The sequence below is a fragment of the Thunnus thynnus genome, chromosome 19 (assembly GCF_963924715.1).
Source record: "Thunnus thynnus chromosome 19, fThuThy2.1, whole genome shotgun sequence".
NCBI lineage: Eukaryota > Metazoa > Chordata > Actinopteri > Scombriformes > Scombridae > Thunnus > Thunnus thynnus.
In genome coordinates, this window is record NC_089535.1 from 24828868 (window position 1) to 24851235 (window position 22368).

The following is a 22368-nucleotide window of genomic DNA, read 5'->3' on the forward strand; positions in this document are numbered from 1 at the left end:
ACGGAAATGGATGTGAGTCTAAAGTCATCACACAAGCCTACTTTTCATTAAGACTATTGGGAAATAGTGCGGTAATGTTCCAGATCGGTTGTTAACCCTCAGTAATGAACAAATAACCAAGACAGAGTAACATTATTATTCCCCAAAGTAGACATTTGTCTTTTACTGCACCGTCACAGAACATAATGAAAAGTAATTGTTGGGGTGCTAAATTACCACTTGGGTTAAACTACAGTGAATGACAGCCAGAGTGAAAATAGCAGCTACAATGTCATGTCTAAAATAAATAAATCTTCCAATAAAAGAACAAATAAAACGGTCAAAAACGAAATTAAATTTCTCTGGTATCCTTAGTGTCCAGGTATTAACTGCTCTTACAAAGTGCTTACATACCACGTGTTACTGTAATGAATGTGATTTAACACATACAATTGTTGTTTTCACATTTGATTTCTTACATTTATACTAATATGAAGCTTTGCCCTGCAATACATAAACTTCAGTTTCTCAAATTAGTTGACTTTTACCTACAAATTACCCTGAAAACCAATACAATTACTCACTGATGGTGAGTGAACAAATGATCCCACCTCTGCACACATTTGTCATCATGTTAATGTGTTACTAATCATGCAGGATACATACAGCAACAGCTGACTGACCCTTTGACATGTCTGATTTCAGAAAAAAAAAACACCTATTAAAATTTGTACATTAGTATTTGAAACTCACAATGGATAAAATACTCCATAAGAAAGTGGCAGAGTGTAGAAGTGTTAGCAGTAAAAGGAAATCATTTTGAAAAATAGTTTAGTATCAGTGTTATACATTTTGTTATTTGAATGCACAGTGTTTTGTGTGCATTTTATTCTTCATCAATAAGTCATCAGAAATTGTGAAGTTTCACAAAATGTAAATTTTCAAGTCAGGTGCCACTTACTTCAACATCACACTGACTAAACGTACTTTGTTAATTTCCACCTCTGGCGGATGTTTTCATCTGAGTGAGATTAACCTAAATCCTCTAAACCTGCAGTGTTAGCTTCACACTCTGCTCAGTAAAACCATCAGTGGGTGAAGACACACACAGCACTTTATTGCACATTATAAATTAAGTTGAATTTAACAGTCAGTCAGATTCACATTTAATAAACATACATACACATAAACATAAACATACTATCATTTTCTTTACTCTGACTTTCATGTTATACAGAAACCTGGTAGAGTCAGCCTGTAAACTAAAAATATGAATTTATTTATCCTGTTATACTACAATATAGAGAACAGGACACATGATGCAGAGATAAGAAGTAAAGACAAACCTAAGCTTTATCATCCACTGTAGCTTCTTAATATACTATGAGTGAATCGTTGCTGCGCCCCCTTGTGTTTAAATAGAATATGACAGTTGATGTGAGCAGAAATGTGGTTTGATAAAACATTTTAACTAATACATGCTTACACATATATTTTGGACACACTTGTATGATTCTGCATATTGAGGCTCAAACATTCAACTGTAGGAACAAGAAGAAAAACATATTTTTGAGTAGAGGAGGACTTTAAATATACAAGAATACATTCAACATATTTTCTATTTGTTAATTCACTTAACTTATCTATTTAATGATGGAACTGCACACTGCATTTATGTGTATATGTTTTTGTGAGTTTGTTTTTGTTTGTCATTTTGTCATTTTTCTTCAATAAATCACAAAGAAGAAGAAAAAGAGAAATATAAGGACATTAAATATTAATTTATTTCACAGATACAAGTTCAAAGTATTGCTATAACACAGTTGTAGGCCTATAAATTACATAAAAGCACTGATTTCAAAACTTGTTAAGGCATGTGGACAAAGAATAAGAACTGAAATAACACACGATATGCTCATTATTTACCTCCAGGATACAGAACAGTAACAGGCATTAGTTTTTATTAAAGTCAAAAGCTGAGTCTAATGTACATTCATTAGAGAGATGACACATCCAGTGAAGGGTGCAGGACTAATACCAAGCATCAGGTCCGACCTAGTTTTCTTGTTTTAACAAAATATTATCATGTTATAAAGATAAAGTTTTCTTCTTTCTTCTTATAGAGTCAAAAATTACACAATATTATATATTGCCTTATGTAATTTGTGATTTTAAAGCAGGCTACACATATTACGATACACAATGTTTCACTCATGCATATGTGAGATGTATCAACAGATGAATTGGCATATTTCATTCAGATACTCCAAATCAGAATCATCTTTGAACATGTTTCCGTATAAATATATGATTTGAAAATAACATTAGGAAAACATATTTTTCTGTTGATGATTAAGTATGGAGACAGTCTCTTTCCTCAGGGATCCAGCCGCTGAGAAATTTGTACAGAAAATCCGAAAATAAAAGCAAAGAGGAGAGGACAAACTGAAACTCATTTTTTTTCTCAAGCACTGTTGTTAAATTAGCAGCAAAGTGCACAATAACAGGAGCAGAAGAAGCAGCTTCATAGTGTTTTATATTAACACAGTGTTCAGTGATTTTAACACACATAAACACATACTGTATCCACATCTGTTACTGACAGGATTTCTACAAAAGAACCAGTGATTTGGCACATTTACTTTGACCCAGAAAGGAAAGTCAAAGGCACAGAGTGACACAGCGTCACAGCGGAGAAACTGACATGAACATTTTACTGCCTGTAGTTTGTGTCACATTTACACTGCTGTGAGGTCCTGATGTCTCTGAGGTCTTTCTCTTGTAGAGGTACAGCTGGCGGGAGAGGAGACATCACTCATTTCTCCTCACTAGAAAACAAAAAGGAGTGTTATTTTTTCTCTGTCGTTAAGGTAACAGAGGACAACAGCTGATTTTAAGAGCCTATATAGGAATGAATTAAGACATGAGCATTTAAATCTAGACAGTTCTATAAATGGATAGATTACTGACACAGGCTCATGGACCCAATGCTGAGGGGGTCACTAAGCCAGAGACTGTGTTTAAAGTTGCTGTTGTATTGTATGTATTAAGCCTACATTAAAATTAGTAATGCAATTTAACCATCTCCAATAGCAGAAAAGCTATATGTAACCTAATATAACTACACTATAGACTTCCTATAGTATTTTGTGTAGCGTCACATAGTGCTTTTTTATAATAGTTGTGGAGTGAAGTGTCAGTGTGGCACTTTACATTTATGGTTAACCAAAAAAAAAAAAAAAAAACCAACCAAAAAAAACTGTTTTTGCATGATTTAGCCCACTTGTTTAAAGCAAAGAAGGCAGACAGTGAGCACATCTAATCCCAGTTGGGTACAGGTGCAGAACATGTGTAGCATACAAGGGAACAAGATATGCAGTCCACACTAGATCTCTGCCAACCAACCTGAACCTGACAAAGTACCAAGCTAAGGTATTTTAAATGTAATCTATCAAGAAATTTATGTTGACTGTTCCCATTGTCTGTGTCCATGCATGTCATGTGTTGCAAGTAAATAGGCAATGCCCAGTAAGGAACACATAGGTGAAAGACTGTAGCCAATGTGTTGTGTTAGCCTGGTGAGCTAGTGGTCAGTAATGGCAGAAAAAAAGCAAATATCTTATAGCTTTGGGTCTCAGATTGGGTTCAGGCGTCCAATTTGGCTGTAACAGTCTGGTTTAGTCGAATTGGGTCTTAAAGATGAGGCTGGGTTTGGGTCTCAGTTTTAGGCCCATGCAAGACTCAATGAACACTAAATATTACGAGCTCCCTTAAATTTAATGAGGCAACATTTCCACCGCCTGGCAAACACCCATGAAGAAAAACAGGCTATATACAAAATTATAAAAATGATCAGATCAATAAACAAGATACATGGCATCTCCTTTACCCTTTTTGATGAGATGTCTCCCCCTGGTGCCAAACATCATACATATTTTTCCCAATTTACATTTATTTATATGTGGATCACTTTTGGGATAATGGGAATATTTTTGTATCGTGTGATCTCTTAATTGTGGGTGTAGCTGTCAGTTTTTTTATGCATATGATATTTTTCCTTTACATGGATGTTTGAGACCTTGCTAGTTGAAATGTTGCCTCATTAATTTTGGGAGCTTGAAAATATTTTTTGCTGACCACTCTAACCTAGTATTTTATATTTCCTGGTGTATTTTCCTTCCCTACTGGCAAAAAATCTTTTCAACAGACAATTGCATTGTCTGTTAAAGTGAACATAATATCTGCATTTCTTTTTCATTCCTTGACACCTTATTCCATGGGTTAAAAACAGCTGACATCATGCAGATCTTCTATTCGAATAATTAGTTAAAAAGTTAAAAAATAAAAAATAGTCAGGGGGGCAAATGGAGGCCAGCAGATAAATTGAAGCCTTTCCTTTTCACTCTCACTATAGCTTTTGAATCCCACTGTCTTCTGTCAAGAGGCTTTGAGATTAGATTAACCCCGACGTCTGCAGGCTTCCCAAAGAGCCTGAGTAGAACTGCTTAATGTGGGCTGACGATCAGCTTCATATAAGCCTGAATGAGGATTTTGTGGTTATGTAAGAGAAGTGCTGTAGAAAAAGGGAATTTAGGGACCTTAGGCTTTCGCAGGCTCACATGGACGTGAGAACTGCGAGGGAGTGGAGGCTACAGGACTCAGCTGAGTCATACACTCTAAACGTCACAGGGTATCAGCGGGGCCTCTAGGACCCGAGCGCAACCACAAAACCAAAGAAGAAAGTTCCAAGAAGACGGGAGAGATTGCATGCTGGGAGAGTGACAAGTGATAAGCATGTAAAAGATAGTAAGGGCTTTTAGATAAAGGTCAGTTTGTTATGATTCACTCTTAGTCTGCATATTTCTACTTAGGTCATGCAGCAGCTGCAGCCTCTGCTGAAGAAACTGACATCACCTGCAGAAACAGTGTCTTTGTCCACAAGAAAAGATCAATTAATAATCAATAGAATAGTTTATATCATGCTGCTTACATGTTGCTGCTTACAGTTTATGGATGCTGGGACACAAACGACTGATCAACTCCAGCTGGGTCGCCTGGGTGAGACTGTGTGATGCTGAAAATGCAGAGACACCCAGTGACCCCTAAGTTCATTGTGAATGGTGTTCCCAGATACACCAGTACAACACAGTATAAGGGCCACTGTTGGGGAAAAACATCTAAGAAAGCCATAATACTTAAAGAATATAGTGGTAACATATTTTTTAAAAAAATGTTGTAACAATTTGGGGGGAAAAAATCTTAATATACTGCAAAAAAAAAACCAAACACTTCAGAATTGTAGAGAAAGTAAATGGATGACAGCAGTCTGTTATGTTCTGTGTCAAGATGAGGGATCTGTATTTAGCTCCCTCCTTAGCTCTATTTTGACCAAATTTACATAAATCCTTCATTCAAGCTTCAAAGCCTTACTTCAGAAACCTGTGGGTGATACCACAAACTTAATGTCTGTGTTTCGATACAACAGATGTTAAAATCTCCATGATGATCAGTTTGTCAGTTTCATAGTAATGAAAATACTTGATTGGATTACAGTGTAAATTGAGATTAATCTGCAAATACTAGCCTATTAAATAAATAATTCCATTTCATTTTGTCATCTATGATAATAATATTAAAAATACATAAAAATCTTACAGTAATGGGTAAAAGTTCATATTAGTTGGATTAGAGAGAATAAGGTTGGTGATATTTATATTTTTCTTGGTGCTGAGTGCCACAGACACTGTAGGGAAATCAGAAAGTATTGAGAGACAGACTAACACATTGTTGGTTTTGGTCTCTTTCAAGGGATTTGTTGACAATAAGAAAAATACAGACTAACGGCAGCCTTTTAAGACCTTGTAATTGAAAATGTTTTGCATGCAGATTGTACAAAATAAAATATTTCATACCAGGTAGATGTCCAGTTCAGATTCTGACTGGCTTCTGTTGAGGGACGGCAGAGGATCATCCAGAGCGATGGTTGAACTGGAGGCTCGTCTGTCTTCACTGCAACATAAATACAAATACATATAGTGTAAAGACGTATGTGAGCACGCTAAATATCAGTTTTCTGCTTGTTGCTCCACTTACTTCCTCCAAATTTAATGGTAAAGAAGGTAGTTTATCTGCTATTGCTTTACAAAATGACCCATACGACCGTTAAAAAAATTTCATTCACTTGACAGTTTTCTGATCTGCCACTTCTGTCGTTAAGGGGTGGTCAAGTTAACTGTTTGGTTGAGGTTAGAGAAACACCCCGGTCATATTTAAAAGAAAACAAAGTTGACTGTTGGAGTTTGGATGCAAACAATGATTCTGGGAGATATCAGTCATTATTCACATGACCACAGGGGGTCACTTGTCAGGAAAACGAAAAAAGATCATTTTTAAGTGTTTGAATCAAGCAGGTAGTTCCGAGTCTGAAAAATGAAGCCAATGAGGAAGTTGACTTAAACTGCATTCTTTCTAATGGCCAGCAGGGGGCGACGCCACTGACTCCAAAAAGAAGGCCGTTTGTATAGAAGTCTATGAGAAAATAACTCTACCTCTCACTTGATTTGTTACCTCAGAAAAATACAAGAACCTTGCAGTATATACAATGTAATATATATATAACTACAAAGCCTACTACTACTACTACAAAACTACTAAGACTTTTTGTTCTTTTGCACATCTCTTTCTGTTTATATTCAGTTCCGTATCTTGCACTATCCTTTTTTTGATGTGAAGTGATGAAACTATTTTAACTTCTCTACATTCCTGGAAAGCTGACTTGTTAACGAGCCACACATGTATGCTACCTGTTGTCAGTGTCCTCTTCATCATTAGGGGTGGACTCGAAAGAAACAGCAGATCTTGGCAGAAGATCCGGTTGCTTGGAGGAACTGTAAACTGTTGGAACAAGCAGATGACAAATTAGTGAATCAAATACAAAAACAAAGAATCAAAGTTTGCCCTAAAAATAACAAAAATGTTTGATAAAATGTATTCCTTTCAGCTTACAGCTTCCATCCAGATTGTCCATGCTTTGAGCTTTCTTCTCCTTCTTCTCCTCCTTCGGTAGGCACAGAAACTCCTGCGAGGCTGACTTTGCTGCGTAGAGGGAATTCTTCTTCCTCTTTGAAGACGCTCCTCTCAGAGCTGAAACACACAAAGACGGAGTGTATTAAAAATAAAGCTGACTGTTTATGCAGGCTACAGAATACAGGAGTTATGTTAGCAGAATGACTTACGATGAATCTTTTTGAATACGGTTGAGCCCATGAACTTCAGAAATCTGTCTGCATAAAAACTGGGCCTGTGAACTGACACTGTGTCCTGAAAAGGAAACGCAGCTGTCAGATGCACACACACATATAGACACAGACACACTGTACATACTGCATGCATGTAGGTGGATATAAAAACCTGTGAGGAGCAGGGGAAAATGTGAAGTTACGTACCCCATCATGTACAAGAGCTTTCCAGGAATGTTCCATCTTCTTAATCAACCTGAGAATAACAATTAGCAATTAAAAAAATCACCTGTTTAATTATAGTCTTCGCACATATTCTGTATGTCTGTGTATAGAGTCTGGAGTGAACCAACCAAATAATCCCACATTTCTTCAATGTTTAATTTAAATAAATTAACAATTTTATGCATTTAAAAAAACAAAACTAAAGTGACCATGAACTGTAAATATTAAAACAGACACATTCGTAAATGGAAGAATAAAAATGTATTTTTAAAATCTATTTTGTGATTCAATTTTAAACTTCTATCTTACTAATTTAAATACAGAATATGGAAGCAAGCAAAACAATAATTTTAAGTTTTATCTGAAAACTTTTTATTGCAGAATTCAAATACTAATGTCATTAATTAATTAATAGCTGCTTTTTTACAACATTTCAATTTATTAATTGATTATAATTAAATACAGCCTAAAAGAATGGCTGCCGCTGCACTACTAACATCTTCTGGTGAAATGTGAATGTGGACATTAGAGTGTAACTAAAGACTAAAAGTGAATTGCAAAACAACAAATTCCTGTTTTCAGTGTGTGTGTGTGTGTGTGTGTGTGTGTGTGTGTGCGCGCGTCATACTGTGAGCTCACCTGTAGGACTGAAGGATGTCAATGATTCCTAAAAAGATGAGCAGGTTCTCATCTTTATGTTTGGCAGGAATTCCACCCAATCTGAAATAAAAAGATTTTAATGATTTTTTTTATTTTTTAGATAAAATCTGTGAGAAAAAGATCATTTCCTCTGGAGTGTAGTGTGTGAAATATGTAGCACGTATGACTGATTTGTTAATAATTGGTCAAACTTAGTTGCTATGGCGACACTATCAAGAAAAATCATCCCCACATGTGAGGATGTGTTATTTTGACCGTATCAGACTATTGTGCAAAAAAAAGCAGTTTGTGCAAGAGGACAGAAGAAAAAGCAGAAGAGACTTTTAAACTAGATAAGAGAGAGATAAGAGAAACACAGACATACCTCATACAAACTTTAACAATAAAATGTTTTAAGAATTTTTTTAGTATATTTAAGCCATCACTCCATATATATGCTTTTGCACACTATTAAATCATCTATATGGCAATTATCTGTCCATAGGTAGTGTTAAAAAGCACTCCTAAAATATTTATAGAAAGATGTCTAATGTGAGGCCAGAAAATATTTTTCCATTTTACAAGAAACTTTTACAAAAAGTTTTCTCACGTGTCGTCATCTGCCACTGGTTCAGGGTCCTTCACGTTACCCTGGATGGACTCAAGGGCAGTGGAGTAAAGGACTTTCTGTCCTTTCCTGCTGTCACATCGGTTTCCTCTGGCCAGCGGCTTCTGGTCCAAAACATGGATCCCCAACAGGAGACTGTAGTCCATGATCTTAAAGCTCTCTAGGACCTAATGAGAGATGAAAACCCAAGTAAGCAACCAATTCAGGAAGCAATTAAACTAAAACATTTTTTTTAAAACAAAGGCATTGTAATACAAAAGAAGACAATAACATTACTAACATTTGTAGTATTCTGTTTTTGGAGTTGGTATATTAAGTTATAATTATAAAATCATAGTTTACACTCATTCTGTTTTGCACTAATAGGAAATGACACCAGGCATGCACTGACAGAAACTCTGAGTTTGGTTTGTCTGTCCCAATTAACCCCAACAAACACTTTATTCTGAGAACCTGGTCAGATTTAGTATGTAGTATGGAATTAGGAATAATTTCAATATGGCAGTAAACAGTCTTAAACAATTATTATTGGGTATTATGTCTAACTCTTATATCCAAAGATATGGTCCATTTAGTGAAGTGTATTGATTAATGATTAATGTAATAAAACAAGACTTTGACTGGTAAAATTACGTATAAATGTAATTTTTTTTAACCATCCACAGTTAACTGTTTTTAAAGATCCTCTCCAGACATGTTGTAGGACATATACATATATACATATACATATCCTCTGCTTGAAATAATAAATTGTGTTTAACATGTTTTCCTGCAAGAAAATGTTTAGTTACCCTGTTAAAATCCTTAAAATTGCATCATCTCCTTCTCCCTCATTAAAAATCCAGAATCTATGAATATACAAATATGTTTCATTTCAAAAGTTTAACTGCTAGACATAAGATGTACTTCACTGTAAAGTCCATTCTCAGTGTATGTGAACTGGAGGCATTAAGTTTCCACACCACAGTTGTGCAAATTGTATACAGGCTCCAAACTAATTGTGCTGTCACAAATCATGCTTGTAAGTACATGCTTTTAACTCAGATTTTAGATGAGCACCGAGAAACTTTCCACTTTCAGCAGATGAATATGAAAACAGCCTTCTAGTGTCAAACTCTGGACATACATCATTCTGTACAGTGAAGGTCAAACATCTAACTGAAGTAACAAGAAGAAAAACGCATTTTTTACTGAAGGAGGACTTCAAACAAGCCATGTGTTGACCTCTAACACCCAAGCAGGTCCCACTTAAAGGGGCTAAACCTGGATCTGCAAACCAAAAGTACAGTACAACATAAGCCTCAATCCCTCTGACCAAACACTGATGTCATGAAATAACTTACAAACAAAGAGGCATTTAATATGGACTGTGTTACCTAATACACTAACTGCCCAATAAGAACACATCACACCCAGACAGGCCAGTTTGTGCTCCAGAGTACAGCTGCTCAGCCTGATCATATGAGTCAGGTGCTTCTCTCTGCTGGGCAATAATCCCCCATCAAGTGGCCACTGTTGTTTCACACTAATCAAATAACAGGCAGGCGCTAATGAGGTCATGATAACAGCTCGAGACTGAGCTGCGGGGGCGTGGATCATAGAACTGGGCTGTCATGGTTGCATAATGTTATCGGAAGGGTGAGCCGATCTCCTGCTGAATTCAGCTCAGGCTGCGCTGAGGAAAGATTTAAGCTCCATGTGAGTGCTGAAATGATGTGTTGATTACTTGATTGGAGAGAAATCATTCTGATAATATATTTATCACTTAACATTGCTGCTTATCTGTTTAATATAATTATACATGTATTTTGGACTGTTGGTCAGACAAACTTAACAATGTGAAGATGTCATCTTGTGCATTTTTTCAATTATTTTTTAACATATAGATTAAACGATTAATACAGTCTATATGTCCACAGATGGATCAGTTATGAAAATAATCTGTGTAGCTCTAGACTTATCCCGAATAACTTGAAAACCCAGACATAGAAGTTAAATTTTCTTTTGATATTCATGGTTCCCAAAGGATGAACCATTTCCAGTTTGTAAACTGTGACTTTTCCTTTAGCGCCATTCTCAGCTCAAAATGTCAAATTCAGCACAAGATATCTTACAATCAAACAAGCAGATTTCCATTAAAGTTTTGTATCACATTCCTGCTCCTCAGACGACAAATTCTTTTAATTTAACAGTCATATGTCCTTACTTCTAGCACCACCATCACTACCTCAGAGCTAACTTTACATGTATAATTACTGGGAACGCTCTAAGAAGACATGTAAATCATCAGTATGCTGTGTTGTTTGTTTTGTCCAGTAGATTTTGGAGTATCATGAACACTGTAGTCTCTAGACTTTTAGTCTCATTAAACAAATATTTTAGAAACATGAGAAATTCAGTTGTGGAAGTGTTTAAACAACTGAAATATCTAACAGGATGTTGCTCCTGAAACACATAAGATTCACAGAAAGATAAACAAGTAAAAAAGATGATTTCTCCAGCAGTGACAAACGTCTGTAATTCTGTTGAATTTTGAAATATCCTGCACTTTCACTGAAATATTTTGACCAGAATAATGATTCTGAGCTTTATATCACCCTTAAAACCAACATAATATCCTACTGTGCTAGTACATATAAGATCTTAACGTGAACACACCCGACAGTCTCTCTGCAGAGTCTTCATCAGGGCGTTGTAGGTGTCTGGGTCGAAGTGCAGACCCTCGTACATCTCCTGGAAGTCCAGGTCTTTGAAAGTGGGCGAGGACTTGGTGCGCTCTTTGCGTGATGCACGGCGTTTGTATGAGGAACCCTTGAGGTCGTACTTGTAGTGCATCTTAATGGCACGCGGCAGCACATTGTTCATCACCACCACGCGGATGGTGACGCCGCCGCAATGGATGCAGTAAAGGCCGTAGAACTTGGGCAGCAACGTCCTCGGGTTCTGATTCAGGTTCTACAGTAACAAAGACAAAGCAGGTTTTTTTTCAGGATAAAATGTTGAGTAGAGAGAAATGACGGCTAAATAGAACAGACTGTCTTGAGAATAAAACTGGGAACATCCCAAAGTCTCACATGCTATTCCTTTTGATTATCAAGTTAAACCATGAAACAAGTGTTAAAAGAGAAACCTGGAATCCTTCTGTTTTTAGATGTGCATAACAAAAGACTTCAGACACTGAAAAGAGTGCAAAGGAATGGAAATAAAGATCAGTATTCGCAGCAGTACGTACTTGTGTCCAAAATGATTAAATCATTAAATCATAAGCCTGACAAATATAGAAACTGCCACTTAAAAAATAACCACAAATAAGACAGTTACCACAGCTGAACAGTAACTCATCGGCAAAATTCAAAGACATTCAAAGACAGCCCACACAGGAAAAACTGTACGTTATCTCACCACAGAGCCCAAAAATAGGAGAAATGATGATTACCCAGCTGCATGTAAACGCAAGCTTCAGGGTTATTGCAGCATGTATACATGTGTTCTCGGATATACTGCCACAGCCTCATGTTTCTCGGTAATCTGGGCCGGATTTAGGTAATAAATGATCTAAAGAAACCAATTTAGGAGTAAAAAAGTTCTTATCAAGACACTCACTCCTACTTACAGTGAAATTTAGTTAAAAAATATTTACAATGATATATTATTCTTCAAAAGCCCATTGTATATGACTTTGTTTTTGTAGTTAATTTTGTCTATGGGAGATCTGTGATACCTCTAGTAGCAATCAGCATGTGAAAAAGGTGTAATGATAATAATAATAATAATAGGAAGCTTAAAAAACCAAACTAGAACATGGAGGAAAGTCTGCTGCTGCAAGGGGAGTTATACTGTATAGTAGAAAATATCTAATAAGAGGAATTTACTGCAAAAGAAGCAGCTGCAGACAAAAAAGATGCATGAAGAGAGATTGCAACATCAAAGCCAGATGCAAGTATGTATCTTGTTGTTTGCACCACTGAGGAAGGCACAAAAAAGTGATGTAACATCCTATCAAAAGCGCATCTTGAGAAAACAGCTGACAAGACTGCAGCAGCTGCATCTGGTACACTAAAACTGCCCTTCTCTGCATGATACATATCGCTTCACACAGTATCAGTCAATGTGACTCAACCCTCTCTTCTCGTTTCTCAGTTTGTACATCCTCCATTCCTCTCCTCGCCTCCTCTCCTCGTGTCTTATTCCCTCCCACCTGAGATGCGAGCAGAGGAGGCGAGGAAGAGATACGAGAGTCGAGGCAACAAGCATTTAACAAAATGCGACATCCTTGCTTCAGAGTCGTCATTTTAAAGTAATGTCAGTTAAATACGGCGTGTGGCAAAGCTGCATCATCTGTCCACTGTTTTGTTAAAGCCTACAATTGTATTTTATGATCTCTGTCAGATGAGCAGTGTTCATAACAACTTATATATTTACTGCAGATGTTTTTTTGGAATTGAGACATCCTTAAACATGGTGCACTGAGATCCATTCCTGGGTCACAGGCAGGAGGACGGAGGAAAGAGGAGATGAGGAGGCACAAAATAGAGAAATGAGAAGAGCCCTGTATCTGTTTTTGTATTGCAGCCATTTTTAACCAACACATCTGGCACATATTCTTGCAGCTGGTTTCACACTATTCTGCTGATCAACAATTGGTGGCAGTAACAGGCAAAGAAATTAAATGATGCATCAACAAAGAGGAAGACTGCTAGCACGCACACATGAATGTAAACAATGCAGGATTTAAAATATGAATTTAGAGAATGTTTTATGAGGAAGGAAATGCATTCAACATGTTCGTTAGGCTTCAAGAATATGCACAGTGTGTTTGGTGAGAAACATTAAACATAACTTTGTTTCAAATAAAACTCCACAGGGCAGCTTTTAGTCCAAACTGTCACTTTTACATGTGACAGTTTGATGAAAATATACGCTAGTGAGAGTTTTTGTTTGAGGGAGCAGCTTACCATGTAGTAACCAGGAAGCAGCTTCTGCAGGAACTCGGCCTCTTTATGCTGCACAGTCTTAATGATGAACTCGTCATCACTGGTGAGGTAGAACCAGGAACTGCTGGCGCCAGGGTTGGACAGCTCGATCAGAGGCTCTTTACAGATGGAGTACTGAAATTCAGAACGACGCAACAGTCTTACCATGACAAAGTGTTGCAATCAAATCAACTGAAACTTCCGCCAAATGCTGCTGAATCACAATGATGATGTGAATTTGACTGTGTCCACACTCACCAGATAGTCGTCTGGTTTGATGCCAAACAGCTCTCTGAAGTAGCGAAAGGCCAGCGGTGCGTACGTTTTCAGACGGAAGTCTGGGAAGTGATGTGCTGGAGTCATGTTGCTGCCCTCACTGGAGAACAAAGAAAATGTATTGAAGTCAGTGTGAGAAAAATATCAGTGTTTATCAACACCACAGCAGCTGTTTGCAACATATTACTGTTGAAATCTATGGCTTTCTGCTAAAACCACTAAAATTCATGTACATTTCTGAAAGTGACTTCCCTTTTTTCTTAACATACACTAAAAATCTGTATGCTGCTGTTTTTTTAGAGATAAAGGTAGGTTAAAATATTTGATAACGCTCTGTTTTATGAGTTCATATGAACTCATATGTTACTGTAAATTCTTAGGAGACTTCCTGGAAAGGCACAGTGTTCAGTTGGTACACTTCCAATGAATTAATTTCAATTTATTACTAGTGTCATATAAAGTCTAACCTAGAGAGCACTAACTAAACTCAAATAATGGTCTTAAATCATTTGCACAGATACAGTAATGCCAGTTATTAAGGATTTACAGGACCTGTCAAATAAGCCTCACAAAATAACTATTGCTATGGTTAACAGTAGTTAACCATAGCAATAAGTCCACTTTATCTATTCTTCTTTTTGCAAATATCAGATAAAAATGTATTTTGTTTCAGTTAAAAATGTATGAATTGCAATTTGAGAGGCTGGAAAAGTGTTGAAAATCAATTTTCATAGAAGACTGAGTAGTTCCTTCAGACTTAGGAAAACAAGTTGGCTCACTAATATGTAGTATTTTCATTTTATGGTTTTACAGTATAGAACAAGTACTTGGATCATGGAACTGGATGTGTTAATGAGGCCAGTCTGGGTCAGCTCACTCAAATTGCAAAAAATGTTTGCTGAGGTTGGTTGATTATCCAAAGGAAATCTTTTCCTGTAGAGACATGTTGTTGTTGTTGAGTTTTTTCAAACGTGAGCAGCACAAAATAAAAATTCCATCAAGCTGCATTGTATTGAGGTGGACACGAAAAGAAAAATGTCTTTAAGTAATATGGCTAAACTGATCTTTTAAGCTTATTGATCTATAATTCACTTTGAATATGTGCATTAGCCAAATGTTAAAATATGTGTATAAGTGAGTGTGTACCTGGGCAGGAAGACGCTCTCCACCACAGAGAAGTCCTGCATAAGAACATCTCTGTCTGGTTTGGAGCTGAGGTTTCCCACAGCGTAACCGATGCCCAGCTGAATGGCTCCTTTCAGGGCATCAGATGTGGGCTAACAAACCATAACAGGGATGAAAAAGACATATTTGTAAGAAAGGAAACATTTCTCTGTTTTACCAGGCCCATAGCCTGAAATTTTCACCAAATTGTATTAAACTCTGGGATGGGATAAACTTTGTCTCAAATTTCACATTGACAGGCTATTTCCAACCTGCAGAGTGTTATTCTGCCCATAAAGCAGCTCTGAGGTTGTACATTGGTACAGCGATGCTTGGAGCTAAAAGCCAACATCAATAAATAAAACGTACAAATCTAGTAAAGTAAAATGCAAAACTGAACACTTTCACTGGGCTTTTTTAAAAAAATGTTCCTACAACAAACTGAACTGTGTTGAAATCTCTCTGTAAGCCAGAAACTGAAGCTAATCAACCTAATCACCGTGTTATTCACCACCACCATCATCACACAGCTGTCTTACATAACACAGATGTGTTGGTCATTGTTTAATGATTTGACCGTTTGACCATTTGATCATTATTTTTATCATATATTGATGGACTTGTATGTCCCATGTGTCCTTAAAAGCCTTAATTCAAATTTATGAACAACATACAAGGAAATCAAAGTTTCCTAGAGTATAGAAGTATAGAACTAGTGAAATTAATACTAAAGGGAGGGAAAAAAATACATATGAAAGCTCCACATTGACATTTGAAAGGTTTTATTCAAAATAATTATGCTTTGGAATCTTAAAAGTCTCCATAATATCATGTATTTGAATGTTTCAATGATTTTACAAAATAATTTTCTGTTTTGATATCAACAAGGATTTTGTTAAAGTAAGTGTAACGTTCTTCCTTCCTTGGAATGAATCTCATCATTAATAATGAACGTCCCCTTACCTTTTTATGGTCCTTTGACACTTTAGAGGTTTTGGTTCCACTTCCTATACTGTCAGCGGTGGCGTTTGACATCTTTTGGACAGAGAGAACTTGATTAGAGGGAAGCTCGGATGTCGTTCCTCCAACTGTGAGGCGGACTGAGTTCCTTTTTTCCTCTCAATGATGAACGGACGGACGCAGTAATTTACCTTGAATGGACTTTACCGAAACTGCATTTTCCAGGTACACCGCTCCTGTAGATGAGGAAGAGAGAAGAGGAGTTACAAAGTGTTCAGCATTTGAATGAATGTCGATGCAAAGCACACCAGTTGGTGAAAAACTTACAGAGCCTTAAAATGTGCAGACCTTTCTGTCTGGGGCACTTCTATGCTCTGAGGGACCTTCAGTGTTTGTCTGAGTCTTAAACTCCAGACTCCTTCACAATAACCCTTGATCCCAATTAAGAAGGATTGGAAAACCATTACATGCCAAATCCCCCTGTTTTATAAGTCCGTAGGGGAAACTCAGTACATTTCTGCTTAAATATGCAACCACCAACTACCTAAAAAGGAGAGAGTGATGACCAAAACAGAAAAAATAAGTGGAAACAAAAAATAAACTGTTGGCTACTTAAGGAAAGAACTGTGGTGTTTGCTACTGAAATACTGCTGATGAATCCACTTGTTCATCAAAATGAAAACATGGAAATGAGCTTTAATTGGTGTTTCTCAATGTCTTTGCTAATGGCCACATTTTTTAGATCTTTTGTTTTCTAACTTTGCGGAACATGAAAGCAGATCCAGAAAGGTTAGAGGAACTATTGCATAGATTTAAAACCTAATAGTTTTATTTATTAAAATGTATCAAAGATATACCAGTATATGCAGTATACTGAAGTTCTAAAAGTACACTATGTCACATTGGACTGTGAACGATGTAGAATTGACCAATTAATGTCTAACAAATATGGATAAAATCTAAAAGGCTTAACTGTATCATGGTTGAATCATCTGCAGTCTTCCTGTATGTAACCTCGATCACAAAACAAATGCTGCTGCAACAGTGAGTTGTTATTAGCAGCACTTGTCAGCTATAAAAGGTCTGGTAATTAGCACTTTGATAATGTAAGACAACTAAGAGGCCAGATCAGTGCCCAAACTTTAGGTGGATCGGTCATAAAAACTGTTATTATATTGATGTTTCCAATATGACGAACATACACAGTAAAAATGTTCTGGCTCAACAGTGGACTAAATCTGCCAAAACTTGTGTCAACAATCAATACAACAGCAACAATCAACAGTCTTGAAACCCAGCAAAACCTGGCAGCAGCTATATAAAACAACTGAATACACTGACACACAATCTTGGTAATATACGTATAGAGGGGTCTGACTTACTTAAGCACTGAATAGTTTGTTACTTTTTAGGCCCTGTATTTGTTCCATGGATGCAAATATCAGTGTATGAAACCTGAAAAGTTACATTCTTACCAAAAACTTTTAGTGTCTTGAATGAAGCAGCAAAATCCAGCACAGATCTTGACAGACAAACCCGTGTTTATTTTAAGAACTGCTTCAGGATGTGGTATTGTGGTCTGACTCGAAGAGAATGAAACTCATGAGGGGCATTCATGAGCTCGTTTCTCAAGGATCTGCCTGGCAGTTCTCCAGTTTGTCGGCATGCAGTATTTAAATCAAGGGGCTGAAGATTATTCCTTCTCATAAAAAGACTTTGTGATTAGCAACTACAGTAGAGCATGAGGTTAATTATACAGTATGTACACACAGTCTTTGGTGGTTCATTTTCCTCCACTGAAAACACATCGAGTGATGTAACAACACAACGTGGGTGAAAACATGTCGGATTAAGAATTAATAAGTGCATTAGTGTAACTTCTGCATAGTTAGAGAGATTAGATGCACGGCTTTCTACTCAAAACAATGACGACAAAAACTAAATTCTTAGTCTGCCCGTTTGCTGCTTAATAACACTAACAATGCACCAGATTGCCAAATAATTAATTAGGCAAAAACAGTCAAAATCATTCGTCTGTGAATGCAAACAGGTACTCTACCTGTTTTGTAGACTGAGGGAACAAATATGGACCTGCAAGGTAGTTTGTAAGAAGTCATCCAATCACTGACAACTATTCATGTATTTTTAGGTGTATCTGAGGACGTTGATTTAACCTGGACTCAAACACATACACATGTCTTCATATCACAGCCATTAACCTGAGCTCAGACACATTCTACCACTTGTTTTCACAGATCTTATCCAAAGTGTCAACCTTATTTAATATTGTCAAAGCATTCCTGCAGACATAAAATGAACTTTTGCACTTTCTGCACTTACAAGAGTGCTCCACTGATTTAGCATTGTACACTTGTAATACTGTCCAACATGATGGGCTGCTCTTAAAAAAAGTATCAAAATTTATGAATCAAGTGCGTGATGCTAGCAGCGGCTAATGTAGCCTCCAGATGCTACTCGGAAGCAGGGATGAGGAGCGGGCTACAGAGGTCTGGTAACCTCACTTCTTTCAGACACCACACCCCCAGATTTTATTCATTTTCAAACTTGTAGTCTTCAGCCCCAACTACAGTGACTCAAGTGACATCACTTTGAAGTAAATTGATCAGCCATTGCCAAGCTTCCTCTGAAACCACAAATGCCTTACACAACTGTTTTTCTCTCACTTACCACAGGTTAGTATTGCCAAAGACCTGTAAACATACTTTGTTGTATGTCGACGGACTTCCCCTTTAAAATGACGTCTATTTTTACATGTATTACTCAGATGAAGACACCTATGTGAAGGTTTTTGTTTTTCGGGTTTAGCTTTCTTGTCAGTCAGTTCATTTTACATTTAGTCTGAATTTACTTTAAACATTTTCAGAAGATTTTATGGTAACCAGCATGTGTCATGTGATTTATGACATTAAATACAGATCAGGTAGGCTATACTTAGCAATTATACCACAATCATTACCATAATTAATAATAAAAGGTAAAACATAAAGGTATGATTAGTCGATTAATAAACCAGTTGTCATATATTAAATTTATCGCCAACTATTTTGATAATTGATTAATAGTTTGGAGTCATTTTTTTAAGAAGAGAGTGTCCAAATTCTCTGATTCTAGGTTCTCATATTTGAATATTTTCTGGTTTCTTTAGTTCTCTATGACAGTAAACTGAATATCTTTTTGTTGTGGACAAAACAAGACATTTGATGACTTCACCCTCGGCTTTGGAAAACAGTGATTGACATTTTTCACCATTTTCTGACATTTTACAGACCAAACAACTAATCGAAACAAACTAATCCAAACAACCAATCGATTAATCAATTAGTAGACTAGTTGCAGCCCTCTGGTTAAGTAATCTACAACCTATGAGGGTGAACTGGAGAAACTTCTCAGTAATCTATAATGCAACACATTTCAACAGCACCAAACAGCACATAATGACCATAATACCTGAATCAACATCACTTTAAAACAGTTCAAACTGAATATGACAGGCTTCATAAAGGTAAAATTTATCACAGGTGTGTTGTATTTATACACATTGTTAGTTTTAGCTTAGTGTGTGTGTGTATGTGTGTGTGTGTGCGTGTGTGTGTGTATGTGTGTGTGTGTGTGTGTGTGTGTGTGTGTGTGCGTGCGTGTGTGTGTGTGTGTGTGTGTGTGTGTGTGTGTGTGTGTGTGTGTGTGTGTGACCTGTCAAGCTCAGATGATCTCAGGTTGATGTTTAAACCCGCAGCTACACTCTCGCACGACATGCACACCGCGGCTCTGTTTGCATACATGTAAACGACGGCGACCTCCTCCAGTTTATAATTTCCGACATTTTGCTTTCTGTCTCTGACTGAAGGGAAGTGGAGCTGGTTTCCTCTTGTGATACCATCACCAGCTCCATCTTCCTCCTGAGCGACACACTGACGGCCCACGGGCTGCCTGGTACTATTATTATTATTACTCACAACAGCAGATAAAACAATATAGCCTATACTTACAACAGCGTGTCATTCACGCAGAGACTGATCTAAAAGTTAGACAAGTTAGTGGCTCCATCTCTCCTTCATAATGAAGTTCACAGGAAGAGTAGCAGCTGTCTGCCGTCTTACCTGAACAGTACACACCGGTGTTTGTGATATGAACTCTGTGGCAGCCTGACGATGGTGAGATGAGGTGCAAAGTGCTGCAGCGGCTGTTGCATCCTCACCACTTCCTCTCTCTCTCTGTGTCTGCCTGTCTGTGACTCTCCCTCTCTCTGTCTCTCTCTTTTTGTCTCTCTCTCTCTCTCTCTCTCTCTCTCTGTCTCTCTCTCTCGCTCTCTCTCTGTCTCTCTCTCCGCCTACCTGTTGTGTTTCCCTGTACCTACATGACTTGTAGTTGTTACTATTGCGTATGGGAGTCTGGAGAAAAAAATGTTAGAAAGGCCAGAGCTGTCAACACGTGTAACATTTTCCCCTTCTACCATTTTTTAGTTTTCATTCAGGTTTGTTTTGTATTTTTTGTTTGATAGGATTTTACTATTATACGATTTTACTATTTTACTAATTACTATTAATGATCCCCTCTGTATTACCACATAAAAATGACCAGCTTGGAACAGTAATGTGTGTCTGACATGGGTTTTTTCCACAAAAATGTATCCTTAAAATGGCATCTTCTCCTTCTCCCTCATTAACAATGCCACAATCTATGAATATGCAATTATATTACATATCAGAAGTTTAACAGCTGGACACAAGATGTCTCCTACTTCACTGTAAAGTCCATTCTCAGTGTTTGTGTATTAGAGGATTCAAGTTTCCACATCACACTTGCATGTGAGTTGTATACTGGACCAGGATTGGCTTCCAAACAAGTTGTGATGCCACAAATTGTGCTTACAGGTCCAGACCTTAAAATCTGATTTGCAGTGAGCAAAGACAAAATTCCCCCTTCAGCAGACGAACGTGGAAACAACCTTCGAGTGTGAAGCTCAAACATCTAACCATAGCAACAAGGTGAAAAACATATTTTTGAGTGGAGGGGGATCAATTTGAGCATCCTTTTAAATCACTCATACAAATAAGTTTATGATGATGATGATTAATATTATCATTAGTTACTAGATGTTGAGCAGAACTTGTTATTAGAGCTGCATCAATCCGTCGATTAATTGATTACCCAGTTAGTAAATTGACAGAAAATTATCTAGCAACTATTTTGATAATTAGCTGGTTTCAGCTTCTCAAATGTGATGATTCAATGATTTTCTTTGCCGTACAACTAATTATTTTTGGGTTTTGGACTTTTGGACAAGTTGAGACCAATGAAGACGTCAACTCTGACTTTGGGAAATTACAACAGGCGTTTTTTACTACTTTCTGACATTTTATAGACAAAACCATTAATCAAGAAAATATTTATCAGATTAATTGAGAATGAATTTAATTGTTAACTCATATGGGGGACATTCTCATACCTTTGTTAGGTAGATGTCAACAGAGGGATGACTGGAAATAAGAGAACAAGAGATGTGAAATGACAACACAGGTCTCTGGCTGGACCATTTGGACCGAAACATTTGCCTGTTTCAGTCCAAATTAGTGTAATATTTTGGACTTTTCCCTCATCTTTGTCTTTTAAATGAAATATTGTATACTTTAGAAGAAGTTTAGAGGAGAAATCACTCTTTGGTGGTGCTGCTGACATGTGACAAGGGGCCCTAAATATACAGGTCAAAATAATATATATTTAATATATATTGTATCTTGTAAGTTTATCATATGTTTGTTTTTTTAAATCTTACACTGAAAAGTAAAAAGGAGTAAAAAGTACAATCTTTCGCTCTGAAAAGCAGTGGAGTAGAATTATAAAGTAGCATCAAATAGAAATACTCATGTAAAGTACAACTACCTAAAAGTTGCACATTTACTTGGTTATTTTCCACCAGTGAATGTTTCCTCTGAGTTCTAAACAAAATGAAACCAGAGCAGAAAGGACAACAATTACATAACAGAATATGATAGGAAAATGTGGGGTTTGTGTAGTCATAAGAGTACTTTGAATACAGACGTGCATAATAGGCCAAAGCCTATAAACATTTCAGATCATTTTCAGAGATGTCACTGTTCCTTTCTGACCTCTGAGGGGTGCTATTGCAGCTCTCACACTTACCAAACCGTCTTCTCCTATACTGTATAACAGCACTGTGTGGTGATACTCTGTATAATCTGAGCTGCTGTGTATCACCTGTTGCTGAAAATCTGACTGCTCTTTGCTCTACAGGTATTATCAGAAG

General features: G+C 37.0%; 1 protein-coding gene across 7 annotated transcripts; it reads right to left on the minus strand.

The window, feature by feature from the left end:
• Positions 1-1741: 1741 nt before the first annotated feature.
• pip5k1ba (phosphatidylinositol-4-phosphate 5-kinase, type I, beta a) lies at positions 1742-20344 on the minus strand. Of its 7 annotated transcripts, none has more exons than XM_067574601.1 (16): positions 20201-20344; positions 16274-16318; positions 16086-16157; positions 15105-15235; positions 13941-14058; positions 13665-13817; positions 11368-11664; positions 8692-8876; positions 8082-8162; positions 7425-7473; positions 7215-7299; positions 6985-7122; positions 6783-6873; positions 5892-5988; positions 4970-5053; positions 1742-2807 (listed from the first exon to the last, which is right to left on the minus strand). In XM_067574601.1, the coding sequence occupies exons 3-15, from the start codon at positions 16155-16157 to the stop codon at positions 5015-5017; spliced, it is 1536 nt and encodes a 511-aa protein (XP_067430702.1). In that variant the 5' UTR covers positions 16274-16318; positions 20201-20344; the 3' UTR covers positions 1742-2807; positions 4970-5014. The 7 variants fall into 7 exon arrangements, with proteins under 7 accessions (XP_067430702.1, XP_067430703.1, XP_067430704.1 ...); XM_067574602.1 differs by having other exon boundaries at positions 20216-20340; XM_067574603.1 differs by lacking the exon at positions 20201-20344 and adding an exon at positions 20090-20164.
• Between the last annotated feature and the right edge of the window lie 2024 nt (positions 20345-22368).

Excerpts from the sequence above, each read along its gene's own strand:
- pip5k1ba (XM_067574601.1), bottom strand. The coding sequence starts at position 16,157 with ATGTCAAACGCCACCGCTGACAGTATAGGAAGTGGAACCAAAACCTCT. Across the intron at positions 8,877-11,367 it reads CTCTGCAGAGAGACTGTCGG|GTCCTAGAGAGCTTTAAGAT; the intron begins GTGTGTTCACGT and ends ATCTCTCATTAG. Across the intron at positions 7,474-8,081 it reads GACATCCTTCAGTCCTACAG|GTTGATTAAGAAGATGGAAC; the intron begins GTGAGCTCACAG and ends TGTTATTCTCAG.